This window comes from Hemitrygon akajei, unplaced genomic scaffold (genome assembly GCF_048418815.1).
Source record: "Hemitrygon akajei unplaced genomic scaffold, sHemAka1.3 Scf000049, whole genome shotgun sequence".
In the NCBI taxonomy this organism is placed as follows: domain Eukaryota; kingdom Metazoa; phylum Chordata; class Chondrichthyes; order Myliobatiformes; family Dasyatidae; genus Hemitrygon; species Hemitrygon akajei.
The window spans coordinates 5,387,012-5,402,337 of NW_027331935.1; the positions used below are offsets into that span (position 1 = coordinate 5,387,012).

The window sequence follows — 15,326 nt, forward strand, 5'->3', positions numbered from 1 at the left end:
GGAGGGGATGGGGAAAAGAGATCCCACAGGAGAAGGGGGACGGGGAAGGGAGATCCCACAGGAGGAAGGGGATTGGGTAGAGAGATCCCACAGGGGAAGGGGGATGGGGAAAAGAGATCCCATAGGAGGAAGGGGAATGATAAAGAGAGATCCCACAGGGGAAGGGGGATGGGGACGGGAGATCACACAGGAGGAAGGGGATTGTGAAGAGAGATCCCACAGGAGGGAGGGGATGGGGAAGAGAGTTCCTACCGGGGAAGGGGGATGGGGAAAAGAGATCCCACAGGAGGAAGGGGAATGGGAAAGAGATCCCACAGGGGAAGGGGGATGGGGAAGGGAGATCCCACAGGAGGAAGGGGATTGTGAAGAGAGATCCCACTGGAGGAAGGGGATGGGGTAGAGAGATCCCACAGGGGATGGGGGATGGGGAATAGAGATCCCACAGGAGGAAGCGGGATGTGGAAAAGAGATCCCACAGGAGGAAGGTGAATGGGGAATAGAGATCCCACAGGAGGAAGGTGAATGGGGAATAGAGTTCCCACAGGAGAAAGGGGAATGAGGAATAGAGAGCCCACAGCAGGAACGGGGATGGGGGCAAGATACCCAGGAATGGAAGTGGGATTGGGATGAGAGGTCCCACAAAAGGATTCAGAGGGTAAACAATAATCCTTCATGATGAGTGGATGCAAATCTATTGTACAGGAGGGTTGGGTCTGAACAGTGGCACAGAGGAGATGCACCCATGGTGCCCGGATATCTGGTACTGAGCAAAGTCACACACCGGAAATGGCAGGGGAGGACAATCTCACAAAGTTATTTCTCTCTCTCTGACTGGGACAATCCACTGACAGTCTCCTATCCCTTGCCGGGGTGGGGCTGTGAATCTCTGACCCAATTGTTGCAAGTAGCATCAGTCTCAGTGTCAGTAACAGTGAGAAGGAACATTGTCAATGGACATGTCAGAGGCAGCGAGAAACACAGCCATTCCTGTGATTTATTACCATTCAACCAATAGCCATTCTTCATTGATCTGATGAAGTCTCCAACATCCCTTTACAAGGAACCAGAGAACCCTCCCATCCTTGGGGAATTACAGACCAATCCCTTAGGCATTTGATATAGTTCTTTACAATCTAAGTTGCTACAGTTTTACCCAAAATCCTTTACATTGAAATAACACAATGGAACAGTTTCACAATTCAGGGTGAGAGCTAAATCAAGTTACCTCAACTCCTGGCACTTGTGTAGCCCGGGTCCCAGCCGTTGGATTCCTTCATACTGAATGTGGCAGCTCTGTAGGTCGAGGTGTTGTATTGTATCACAGAGACCGATGACATGAGACAGGACCGCACAGTCAATCGGGGTCAGTGTCATTCTATTGAATGAAAGTTTTTTCACAGATCCCAGTGCGGCCTGAGCCAGCCCACTATTGTGAGACTCAAACAGGTAGTGCAAGGAGTTCAAGAGGCTCCTTTTACCAGCTTTACTCCTCGAGTTGCCACTCTGGCGTTTAACCTCCTCCTTCACCCAGTCAATCACCCGGCAGGTTGTTTCATGAGGAAATGGACCCAGAAACTCCTCCAGGCCCCGAGTTGCCATTGGGAAGGAGAGTCCAGCAACAAAACGAAGAAATATCTCAAAACGCCCATCTGACGTGTTGTGGGCTTCAGTGAGGAATTTTAGGATATCCCCGGGATGTGGATTCAGGAATTGTGCGACTGCAGCTACAAACTCTTGGATGGTGAGGTGTGGGAATGTGTACACCACACACCGGGCAGAATCCTCTCTCTCCAAAAGCTCCATCAGGAACCCGGACAGGAACTGGGAAGGCTGCAGATTGTAGTTGATCAAATCTCCATCTGTAAACAGAATCTTCCTCTCAGACACTCCTCTGAAGGCCATCTGACTAATCCTGAGTAACACATCACGGGGGTTCTCAATCTCACGACTGTGGTTCTTCAGGATGTTGTAAATGTAGTAGGAGTACAGTTGGGTGATGGTCTTGGGAACTCTCTGCGGGTCCCTGACTCTTTGTGTGAAGAAGGGACCCAGTGCCAGAGCAAGGATCCAGCAGTAGGAGGGGTTGTAGCTCATGGTGTATAGGATCTCATTCTCCTTCACGTGTTTGAAAACAGCTGCTGCCACCGTCTGATCGTCAAAATGCCTATTGAAATATTCCTTCCGTTCCTCACCAACAAATCCCATGATTTCAGCCCAGACACTGATCTCTGCCTTTTTCAATAAATGTAACGCAGTGGGGCGGGTGGTCACCAGCACTGAACACCCTGGGAGCAGCTTGTGCTGGATTAAACTGTACACAATGTCAGACACTTCACACCACCACTCAGGATCTGGGCACTGGTGCTTGGGTTCTGTATCTTTCCGACTGTCAGCAAAATCAATTTTGTGTTTGAATTCATCCAAACCATCGAATATAAACAGCAATCCCTCTGGGTTCTTCCAGACCTCTCTCAGGGTATTCCCAAAGTAAGGATACTGATTCAGAATCAGTTCCCTCAGGTTTATTCTGCAGTTAATGGAGTTTAAATCACGAAATTTGAAACCGAAGACAAACTGGAACTGTTGGTATATTTTCCCTGTGGCCCAGTCATAAAGGATCTTTTGAACCATTGTTGTTTTCCCAATCCCTGCGACTCCGGCCACTGCTACCGAACTCCCAGATTTGGATTTACTCCGGGAAAAGCTGCTCTGGTACAGCTGATCAGTCCGGATTTTTTCCAGCTCTCCACGGAGATCCTTCTGTCTCCACTCCTCATGGTCTCTGCCTCTTGCCAGCAGCTCATGTTCCACCAGTCTCCGATCTCGAACAGTAGAAATGACCGTGAGCTCAGCGTATCGATCAACTAACTGAAAAACCTTCACCTTTTCCGTCATCAGGATCGTGTTCACTCTCAGTGTTTCAGCTTGTGCCCATAGAGTCTGCTTGTGTTTCTCTTGAATATCTTAAATGGGAAAAGAGATAAAATAATCACCACATTACACTTGTCCAAGACATAACTTGAAAGTTGCAATGTAATCTCTGTGCTGATATTGCAAGAATTCAACGTTCCTATGGATGACGGTGTGGACAATGAAACCTGGTTCACAGACCAAGAAAATATAAGCCTTGTACAATCTAATATTCAGTGATCAGTGAAGGTGTAAGTTCCCACTGCTATTTCACTTTTTCCTTCCTGCCCATGTAACGGCACATGTGATTTTCCTGTCCAGAGACTCTTTCTGATATCCAATGATTCTTGACAGCTCATCAATAATGACTCCACAATCTAGTTCATAACAACCCCTTCCTGATGGGCCACTCTGGCATTCTGGTGATCTCATCCCTCGTATTTCACTGCCCTGAACTTGTCTGAAAATATCACACCACTTCCTCAGCTCTCAGCAAGACCCTTCACCAAACACCACACACATCTTTCTGCATTGGAATCACTCAGCAACGTTTTGAATTAACAACTTTAATTGCCATTTATAGACTATTTCTGCTCGTAACTACCTCTCGGTCTTTCTAACCTGCCCCAACGCAAAAACCCACATGCAAACTCTGCACCTTCAGTTCAGCCATTCTGCCTCTTCTCACTTTCCAAATCTCCACTGATAGCCCTGAATCTGAAGTATAATATCCCTTCCCTTTATTGTTTTATTTGTTATCTGGGATATTGCACGCATAAATTGGGACAGAATGTGAAAAATAGGGCATAGATTCCTTGAGAAAATGCATATTGAATATGCCGGGCAACTACGCTCAATAGCTCACTGGCAAAGGTTCCTGTTGCACAGCAGCTACAGAGGGATGCATTGCAATGTTATAAATACAAACTGATAAACAGGAAAAGAAACCATATTACAGATTGAAAAAAAATATTTTGGAGCCAGTTGAAACTCTGAAGCAAGAGTTGACCATAATCATGTATGTTCCCTGTCAATTAGGTTAATAGGACTGTGGTCAACCATGATACGGTTGATAAAGGGATGTAAAAAATGGAGTTGTTTGGAAGTGAATGCATTTTCATGGATACTGGAGTCTGCAGGTGGCGAATATTGAATTGTATTTCTTCACTTGGACGCTGATTTCATTGGACCACGGCGCTTTCTTATTCCCCTTCTGATTTCTGTCTGAAACTGCACCTAGATCCATAATATCAGTTTTAACATATTAACCAACAAGTTAGAAGCATAGAAAATGAAAGCCTACAGCACAATAAAGGCCTTTCGGCCCACAAAGCTGTGCCGAACATGTCCTCATCTTAGAATTTACCAAGGGTTACCCACAGCCCTCTATTTCTCTAAGCTCCACATACCTATCCAGTAGTCTCTTAAACAACCCTATCATATCAGCCTCCAACACCATCGCTGGAAGCCCATTCGACGTACTTGCCACTCTGCATAAAAAATACTTACCCCTGACATCTCCTCTGTACCTCCTTCCAAGCACCTTAAAACTGTGCCCTCTCATGTTAGCCATTTCAGCCCCGGGAAAAAGCCTCTGACAATACACACGATCAATGCATCTCATCATCGCATACACCTCTGTCATGTCACCTTTCATCCTCTGTAGCTTGAAGGAGAAAAGGCCAAGTTCACTCAACCTATTCTCATAAGGCTTGCTCCCCAATCCAGGCAACATTCTTGTAAACCTCCTCTGCACCTTTTCAATGGTTTCCACATCCTTCCTGTAGGGAGGTGACCAGAACTGAGCAAAATACTCCAAGTGGTGTCTGACCAGGGTCTTATATAGCTGCAACATTACCTCTCAGCTCCTAAATTCAACCACATGATTGATGAAGGCCAATGCACCATATGCCTTCTTAACCACAGAGTCAACCTGTGCAGCAGCTTTGTGTGTCCTATGGACTTGGACCCCAAAATTCCTCTGATCCGCCACACTGTCAAGAATCCATATTCTGCCAGTATATTTGATCTACCAAAATGAACAACCTCACACTAATATGGGTTGAACTCCATCTGGCACTTCTCAGCCCAGTTTCGCATCCTATCAATGTCCCGCTGCAACCTCTGACAGTCCTCCACACTATCCACAGCACCCCCAACCTTTGTATCATCAGCAAATTTACTAACCCATCCCTCCACTTCCTTATCCAGGTCATTTATGAAAATCACAAAGAGTAAGGCTCCCAAAACAGATCCCTGAGGCACTCCACTGGTCATCGACCTCCATGCAGAATATGAACCCGTCTACAATCACTCTTTGCCCTCTGTGGGCAGGCCAATTCTAGATCCACAAAGCAATGTGCTCTTGGATCCCATGCCTCCTTGCTTTCTCAATAAGTCTTGCAAGGAGTACTTTATCAAATGCCTTGCTGAAATCCATATACACTACATCTATTGCTCTACCTTCATCAATGTGTTTAGTCTCATCCTCAAAAAAATCAATCAGGCCCGTAAGGCACGACCTGCCTTTCACAAAGCCATGCTGACTACTCTTAAACATATCATGCCTCTCCAAATGTTCATAAATCCTGCTTCTCAGGATCTTTTCCACCAAATTATGAACCACTGAAGTAAGACTCACTGGTCTATAATTTCCAGGACTATTTCTACTTGCTTTCTTGAAACAGGGAACAACACCCACAACCTCCAATTCTCCGGAACCTCTTCCGTCCTCATTGATGATGCAAGGATCATTGCCAGAGGCTAGGCAATTTCCTCCCTGGCCTCCCACAGTAGCCTGGTATACTTCTCACCTGGTCCTGGTGACTTATCCAACTTGATGCTTTCCAAAAGCTCCAGCACATCCTCTTTCTCAGTATCTATATGCTCAAGCTTTTCAGTCCACTGTAAATTATCCCTACAATTGACACGATCCATCTCCATAGTGAATATTGAAGCAAAGTATTCATTATGTACCTCTGCTATCTCCTTCGGTTCCACACATACTTTTGCACTGTCACACTTGATTGGTCCTATTCTGTAAAATCTTATCCTCTCGCTCTTCACATTTGCCTCAGTGTTTTCCTTAATTCTGTCCATGACCTTCTCATGGCCCCTTCTGGCTATCCTAATTTTCTTCTTAAGCTCCTTCCTGCTAGCCTTATAGTCTTCTAGATCTCTATCATTACCAACTTTTTTTGAGCCTTTGGTAAGCTTTTCATTTCTTCTTGACAAGATTTATAGCAGCCTTTTTTACACCATGGTTCCTGTACCCTGTCACATTGGAACGTACCTATGCAGAACTCCACACAAGTATCCCCTGAACATTTGCCACATTTCTGCCATACATTTCCCTAAGTACACCTGTTCCCTATTTATGTTTTCAACTTCCTGCCTGAATAGACTCATATTTCCCCTTACTCCAATTAAATGCTTTCCTAGCTTGTCATTTTCCTATCCCTCTCCAATGCTATGGTAAAGGAGATAGAATTGTGATCACTCTCTCCAAAATGCTCTCCCACTGAGAGACCTGACATCTGACCAGGTTCATTTCCCAATACCAGTTCAAGTACAGCCTCTCCTCTTGTAGACTTATCTACACACTGTGTCAAGAAAACTTCCTGAACACACCAGACAAACTACACCCCATCTAAACCACTTGCTCTAGGGAGATGCCAATCACTATTTGGGAAATTAAAATCTCTCATCATGACAACCCTGTTATTAATATACCTTTCCAGAATCTGTCTCCCTATCTGCTCCTCGATGTCCCTGTTACTATTGGGTGGTCTATAAAAACACCCAGATTTATTGACCCCCTCCTATTCCTAACCTCCACCCACAGAGACTCCATAGACAGCTTCCTTTACTTCCATGACTTCCTCCTTTACTGCAGCCATGACACTACCTCAGATCAACAGTGCCATGCTCCCACCTCTTTTGCCTACTGCCCTGTACTTTCTGAAACATCTAAAGCCTGGCACTCAAAGTAACCATTCCTGCCACCTGAGCCATCAAAGTCTCTGTAATGGCCACAACATCATAGCTCCAAGTACTGATCCACCCTCTAAGCTCATCCGCCTTGTTCATAATATGCCTTGCATTAAAATAGACATATCTCAAACCATAAGTCTGAGCACGTCTCTTCCCTATCACCTCCCTATCCTCCCTCTTGCAAGGTCGACAAGCTTTCTCTATTTGGCCGCCAAGCATCTCTTCCTCCATCTCTTCAGCTTGGTTCCCACTCTCCAGTAATTCTAATTTAGACTCTCCCCAATTGCCTTAACAAACTGCCCCACCAGGATATTGGTCCCCCTGGGATTAAAATGCATCTCGTACTTTTTGTACAGGTCACATCTGCCCCAAAAGAGGTCCCAATGATCCAGAAATCTGAATCCCTGCCCTTGCTCCAATCTGCCAGTCATGCATTTATCCTCCACCTCATTCTATTCCTATACTCACTATCATGTGGCACAGGCAGTAATCCTGAAATTACTACGTTTGAGGTCCTGCTTCTCAACTTCAAACCTAACTCCTTGTGGTCTGTTTTCAGGACCTCCTCCCTTTTCCTAGCCATGTCATTGGTAACAATATGTACCATGACCTCTGACTGTTCCCCTCCCCACAACAGGATATTGGACACGATCAGAAACATCCCAGACCCTGGCACCTGGGAGGCAAACTACCATCTGTGTTTCTTTCCTGCATCCACAGAATCCTGAGTCTGACCTCGTAACTATAGAGTCCCCTATCATTGCTGCCATCCTCTTCCTTTCCCTACCCTTCTGAGCCACAGGGCCAGAATCTGTCCAGGGGCACAGCCACTTTTGCTTCCCCCATGTAGGCTCTCCCCTCCCAACGGTACTGAAACAGGAGTACTTATTGTTAATGTGGACAGCCACTGAGGTACTCTGTAGTATCTGACTCTTGCCCTTCCCTCTCCTGACTATTACCCACTTATCTCTCTCCTGAGGCCCCGGTGTAACTACCTGCTTATAGCTCCTATCTATCACCTCCTCAATCTCCCTGACCAGATGAGGGTCATTGAGCCGCATCGAAGTTAGATTCCCAATTCCAGTCCATTAACATAATAAACAATAAAACAATAAAGTAACAAATCTGAAATGACATCTCAATCAAAACATTTTGATTTTCATCTATTTCATCTATTTAGCCATGTCATTTTTAAAAAAAAAAGAATGGATAGGTATATGGACAGGAAAGGAATGGAGGGTTATGGGCTGAGTGCAGGTAGGTGGGACTAGCTGAGAGTAAGCATTCAGCATGGACTAGAAGGGCCAAGATGGCCTGTTTCCATGCTGGAATTGTTATATGGTTGTAAGGTTATATGAAGTGAAATCTAACTTGTAAACAAACTCAGTCCCTTCCTTGCAGAAAAAGTGCAACCTCTTTGATTCAGTTATACCACACACCACTGAACAGTTATCAGGAGATACAGGAGTAAATAAATCACAGAGCTGTAATGAATGTAAGTGCCATTGTAGGAGATCATTCCAAAAAATGAATCTGGATTGCCTTTATTAATGGATTGAAGAGTGTATAAATTTTAAAGTGCGTCGACGAGAGACCCTGTTCCTTCTTGTAATTAAAGCATTTTCAATATGGAGAATGAAGCTAAGGTTCATAGCAGTTATGCGAAGGAAAACAGATGGATTGAACACAGATATCCTGAAGTAGGAGAGGGATGATTTTGATTGTATACCATAGCGCTGATTGAAAAAAATTCTTCACCCAGAAGGCTGGAGTCATTCAAAACTGAATAGTGGGAGTTTGGTGCCAATGTGGGCATGATAGGAGTAAATGGTAAGGAACATTGAAAATCGGGGTACATCAGTGGTTTTACTAATAAAAGGTGTTCTTGGATTAAAGAATAAAAAAAAACAAAGAAAATGCTCTGCGAAATATACTTGAAATGAATTATGAGACCAGTCTGGGACATGACATAATGATGTTTAAGAAAAAAGTAAAAGCGTTTTGGTTTCCGGTGATGTCATAGTCGGGAATGGCACCTTAAGTCACTAGCTCCTCCGGAAAAACGCGTATTAAGCCCCATTAACCCGTCAAATATAATATTTTTCGAAAAATATTTGAACTGAAAAGAGGGGCAATAATGGGGAGAAGAAATGGAAATAAAAAAAGCGACACTGCGGAGCCTGCGTCCAAGAGGAGTGCAGCGAGCAGCTCTCCATCCCGACTGCGTGCCAGTGAGGCGGACGCTGGGCCTCGTTCAGTTGAAGCGGTGAATGTCTTCAAAATCCTGAAAGAAATAATGAAGGTCCAGAAAGAAATAAAGCAGCAGCTGCATGATTGTAAATCAGAGCTCGCCAGCGTTAATCAAAAAATAGCGGCGGCAGAGACTAGCATTGAGAACGTGGAAGATCGCGTTCAAAACGTGGAATGGATACTGAGCAAGACAATAAAAATAATACATCACCAAGAAGGTAAACTGCTTGACCTGGAGAGAAGATCACGGCGGAAATATATCAGAATCTACAACGTTCCTGAAGGAGCGGAGGGCTCGACCATGACGGAGTTTGTCGGAAAGTTACCGCGGGACGCACTGGAGCTTCCCCCAGCTATGAAGCTGGAAATCGAGAGAACGCACCACGCGTTAGTTCCGAAACCTATGCTCAATAATAATTAAGTTCCTTCGGTGCAGCACCAAGGTGGAGATTCTACAAAGGACCTGGGGTAAAAAGAGAGTGTTTTTCGATGATAAATTAATATATTTCGATCAAGATTATCCCCCCCCCCACCAGAGTCCTCCAGAAATGCGAAGAATACTTTGAAGTAAAGCGAGTACTAAAGCAAAATAAGATTAGATTTTAAACTCCGTACCCTGCTAAAGTTTGAGTGTTTTATGACAACGGAACGCGGTTGTACCAGACAGTGGAAGAGGCGACTACAGACATGAAGGCCAGAGGGTTGCCCGTCAGCATGACCAAAACGAAGGAAAGCCTGACTCAGGAATTATCCCGCTCCACTTGGGAAATAGTGCGAGAATCGAGAAGGCAGGAGACGGGAGGAGGCTGAGAGAAATATATCAGGAAGGGACCTGGAGTTTCCCAAAGACAGTCCTCACCCCCTTCAGAAGAGCCATAAGGTTTGGTTAACTTTAAAAATGTCGAGAAGCTAACCAGAAGCAGAAGTACATGGTGATATACCTATCTCAAGAATATACTTATTATAATGAAGATATACTTATTATAATGTGGATTTTATATTACTTAGTTGTTATTCTTTATTCGCTCACTTACTCCTTTTTCCCCACCAAAATGAGAATGTGTGTGTGTGTGTGTGTATCCTTTTCTGTGTAATGGATTTGTTCACTGACTTTTATGAATACTGCAATGGGGGCCCTCAACTCACAAATAGGAGGGTTTATCCCCCACAGCTAGACATTTCCTCTAGCTCAACACAGGGTCATCTACTAGAGACCTCAGCCTTGGAATCACACGTTCGTTGCCATTTTCATTATTATTTGCGTTTCTTGGTTCTTATTTTTTCAGGGAGTAGATCGATTAAGTTTTATTCTAATTTCAATAATACATTTACAGATAAATACAGATGGCTAAGGACAAGGTAAAATTCATTTCTTTTAATGTAAATAGGCTATTAAATCCAATCAAACATAAGAGAATTTTATCCAAAATGAAACAAGAACAAGCCCATGTAGTATATTTACAGGAAACTCATTTAAGTGATAATGAGCATAAAAAACTAAAGAGAATGGGCTTCACTAATCTGTTGTTCTCCTCATATAAATCAGGACATAGGAGAAGAGTTGCTATTCTTATCTCAAGTAAGGTAAATTTTGAAAAAGTATTCAAAATTGGAGATAAAGAGGGCAGATATATTCTGGTAAGGAGGAATATAGATGGCAATTCAGTTACTCTATTGAATATATACGCACACCCCGGAAGTGATATTGGTTTCTTTCAGAAAATTACTGATATTATGGTAATAGAAACAGAAGGTCTCCTGATATGTGGAGGAGACTTAAATTTACAATTACGACCAAACTTAGACTCTTCCAATAGAAAAACCTATGAAACAAAATCTTTACACAAGAAAGTTAATACCCTTTTTGAGGATGTTGGTTTAATTGATATATGGAGGGACCTTTTCCCTGACAGAAGGGATTACACTCATTATTCTGCTCCCCATTCTGTATATACAAGAATAGACTATTTCATAACATTTGGAGAAGACAAAGACAAAATAAACACCTGTGGAATTGGGTCAATAGATGTAAGTGACCATGCACCTATATACTTATCTGTTGATTTTGACCTACAACCAAAGAATACTATTTGGAAACTAAATTCAAGCTTACTCAATGATCCGTACTTTAAGGAACAAATTTAAAAATAAATTGGTCTCTACTTAGAGGAGACTTCACCTCCCATGTTATGGGATACTCTGAAGGTGGTCTTAAGTGGGAAAATTATAGCGATATCTTCATATCAGAAAAAAATAAGGAATAAAACATTAGAGGAATTACAAAATAGGCTGAAGGAACTAGAGAAAAAACACAAATTGAATTTGGCACAGGATACATTAGGGGAAATTAAAAGAATTTGGGATGAAATAAATAATTTGGCTATGCAAGGAATCAGGAAAAACTTAATGTTTCTGAAACAGAGACATTATGAAAGTGGATCGAAATCTATGAAAATACTGGTGTGGAAACTGAAAAAAAGATAGCAGTAAATACAATTCATAGAATTAGGGACCCAAGAATGAAAATGATAAAAAATAAGCTAAGTGAAATTCAAGAAGTGTTTTTGAAAACTCTATATTCCAAAGTTCCAGGGAGAAGCATAACCCAAATTGACACCTTCTTGAATTTTCTAGTTTTACCCACTTTAAGCGAAGAACAAAATAGAATGATGTAACTGAAGTTGAATTAAAAGCTACAATTAATAGGCTTAAATTAAGCAAGTCACCAGGATCAGATGGGTATACGGCAGAGTGGTACAACAAACTCAAAAATGATTTAATTCCTGTTTTACTCCCCACACTGAACTGGGCTCTAAAAAAGGCACAAATGCCACCCAGTTGGAAGGAAGCGATAATCTCAGCTATACATAAAGAAGGCAAGGATAAAATGGAATGTGGGTCATTTAGACCAATATCCGTTCTTAATGTCGATTATAGGTTATTTACCTCCATCATGGCTAAACGATTAGAGGAGTTTCTAACCCATATTGATACGTAATGATCAGACAGGTTTGATACGACAACGCCAGACACAAGACAATATATGAAGGACACTCCACATTATAGATCATATACAAAAAAATAACATCAAAGCAATAGTGATAAGCGTGGATGCTGAAAAACATTTCATTTGGTTAATTGGAATTTTCTTTACAGAGTTTTACATAGATTTGGTTTCCAACACACAATTAATAAAACTATACAGACATTATATGATAATCCTACTGCTAGGATTAAAATCAATGATATTTATCAAATAGTCTTACCCTAGAAGGGGGCACGAGACAGGGTTGTGTATGGTCACCAGTACTCTTCATGTTATATCTGGAACCATTAGCTTAATTCCTGGGATGTCTGGACTGTCTTATGCAGAGAGGTTAGAGAGACTGGGCTTGTTCAAGCTGGAATTAAGGAGATTGAGAGGGGATTTGATTGAAACATACAAGATTATTAAGGGATTGGACAAGATAGAGGCAGGAAATATGTTACAGATGCTGGGAGAGTCCAGTACCAGAGAGCGTGGTTTGAGAATAAGGGGTAGGTCATTTAGGACAGAGTTAGGGAAAAACTTCTTCTCCCAGAGATTTGTGGGGGTCTGGAATGCACTGCCTCGGAAGGTAGTGGAGGCCAATTCTCTGGATGCTTTCAAGAAGGAGCTAGATAGGTATCTTATGGATAGGGGAATCAAGGGATATGGGGACAAGGCAGGAACCGGGTATTGATAAGGAATTGATCAGCCATGATCTCAAAATGGCGGTTCAGGCTCAAAGGGCCGAATGGTCTACTTCTGCACCTATTGTCTATTGTCTATCAATACATCAGACAAAATGAAGATATCAGGGGAATTACTATTAAAGGGACAGAGCATAAATTGGCTTTTTATGCGGATGACATCTTGATCTATCTAGGGCAACCAACATACTCTTTGCCTAAATTGATGCAATCCTTTGAACAATATGGTCAATTATCAGGATACAAGATCAACATAGATAAAACCCAATTACTTTCATATTACTATAGCCCACCAAGAGAAATTGAAAGTTGATACCCCTGGGCATGGCACACAGAGTCTTTCAATTATCTGGGCATCATTATACCAAAAGATTTGGCAAGATTATCAGAATGTAATTATCAGCCTTTATATAAAAAAAAGGAAGATGTGGCAAGATGGAGCCTGATTCCTTTTCTCAGTCTCAGTTCAAGGACTGAGTCTATTAAAATGAATGTACTGCCCAGACTATTATATCTCTTTCAGACCCTACCAATAGAGATTAATCAAAATCAATTCAAATGAATGGAACAAGATGCTATCAAGGTATATTTGGCAGGGTAAAAGGCCTAGAGTTCATCTCAAAACTTTGCAATAAGCAAAGGAAAAGGGCGGATGGGGCCTACCTTCTCTTAGAGATTATTATTTTGCAGCACAGTTGAGAGCTGTGATATGTTGGTGCAACCCATCACATGACGCTCAATGGAAAAACATTGAGGAGCGGGTACTTCCCATCCCCATACAAGCAATTCTGGCTGATAACAACCAGCAAAGGTACATAAATACTATTGATAACCCATGGGTGAAATTGACTATTAAAATATGGAAAACTACTATAAAAGAATATAATCTAGAGGGAGATATTGTAATTCTTAAATGGTATGCATATGACTCGGATTTTACACCAAATAAATTGGATGCTAGATTTAAGGACTGGACAGCTAAAGGAATAACAGTTCTTTGCAACATAATGAAAGAAGGAACACTGTTCAGTTTTGAAATGCTTAAAGAGAAACACATATTAGAAAAACAATATTTTTAATCGGTATTTACAGATGCGACAATAAGTTAATAAGACGCATAAAAGGTAACCAAGGCAAATACATGATAGAGCTCTTTAGAAAAACATATAATTCAGATAATTATAGTAGAATCATTTCAAGCATGTATAAGGGGTTGTCAAATCTTAAAACACATTCGACTTCATACATTAAAACAAAATGGGAGAAGGAAGGAGGGATAATTATATCTGAGGAAGAATGGACAACAATACGGAGGTATCAATGGAAGTGTACCAGTTCACAAAAATGGAGGGAGTTTGGATGGAAAAACTTGATAAGATATTTTATTACACCCTCTCAGAAATCCCATTATGATAATAACCTCCCTGCTTGCTGGAGAAATTGTGGAATGCAAATCATTATCATATTTTTGGGACTGCCCTGTTATCAAAAACTATTGGAGGGGGGTTACACAATTCCCTACAAGACATCTTTAAATCTGAAATACCCTTAGAGAGTAAGACCATATATTTTGGATATATACCTCAAGAATGGTTGAAAAGAGATAAATATTTAATGAATATACTGTTGGTGGCTGGTAAAAAGACTCTTACTAGGAAATGGTTATCACAGGAGAGCCCAACTTTAAATACATGGATGGAAATTACAATGGACATTTACAAAATTGAGAAGATAACAGCATCTGTTAATCATAAGCTGGAGCAATTTGATACATACTGGGAAAAATGGTTTAACTACATAATGCCTCATAGGCCTGAATTTATTCTCACAGATCAATGAAACTGTTGTAAAAAAAAATCACTTCCTACTTGTATATAGTTCTTTCCTTTTGCTTGTTACTTTTCATTCCACTCTTTTCTATAAGTGTATACCTCACATAAATACTTTGTGGAGATTTGTGACTATATGATTATATGATATATATGTACAATGTCTGAAGTACATCTTATGGAAATGTTTGTTTGATGATGAACTTCAATAAAGAAAATAAATTACAAAAAAAATGTAAAGGCGTTTTGTGAATATATTACAGGGCAGAGAGGTTCAGAGTATCAGGACACTGCCAAGAGTACAAAGGAGTTCAATGTATGAGGAAACCTCCAGGGGTGTATGGAGGGATCGACCATGTACTGGGACACTCTGGGAAGTGAACTTCCCAGGCCAGGGCTGTCTGCTGTTTTACGGTGCATCAACACCCTGCCAGAAGTCTGTTCCGTCCATGGTCGTAATGTGGATTAAACGAAGTATAGTTTAATACTCATTCAAATTATGCTGTTGGACTCTGGCTGAAGGAACTGCTTCATTAATTTTAGCGATACAGCATAGTGACAGCCCCTTCCAGTCCATGCGCCCACACTGCCCAATTACACCGATGTGACCAA

At 41.9% G+C, this 15,326-nt stretch overlaps 1 protein-coding gene and 1 long non-coding RNA gene across 3 annotated transcripts in view; one reads left to right on the top strand and one right to left on the bottom strand.

The window, feature by feature from the left end:
• The window catches only part of LOC140721021 (uncharacterized), a 689,868-nt gene that overhangs the window by 371,725 nt on the left and 302,817 nt on the right, over positions 1 to 15,326 (top strand). The gene's annotated exons all lie outside the window — the stretch shown is intronic.
• The window catches only part of LOC140721016 (NACHT, LRR and PYD domains-containing protein 3-like), a 56,893-nt gene that overhangs the window by 1,966 nt on the left and 39,601 nt on the right, over positions 1 to 15,326 (bottom strand). For both annotated transcript variants that reach the window (XM_073035881.1, XM_073035880.1), the window contains one exon: positions 1,226 to 2,963. In XM_073035881.1, the coding sequence (XP_072891982.1) occupies positions 1,226 to 2,963 (1,738 nt within the window). The remainder of the gene's footprint in view (positions 1 to 1,225; positions 2,964 to 15,326) is intronic.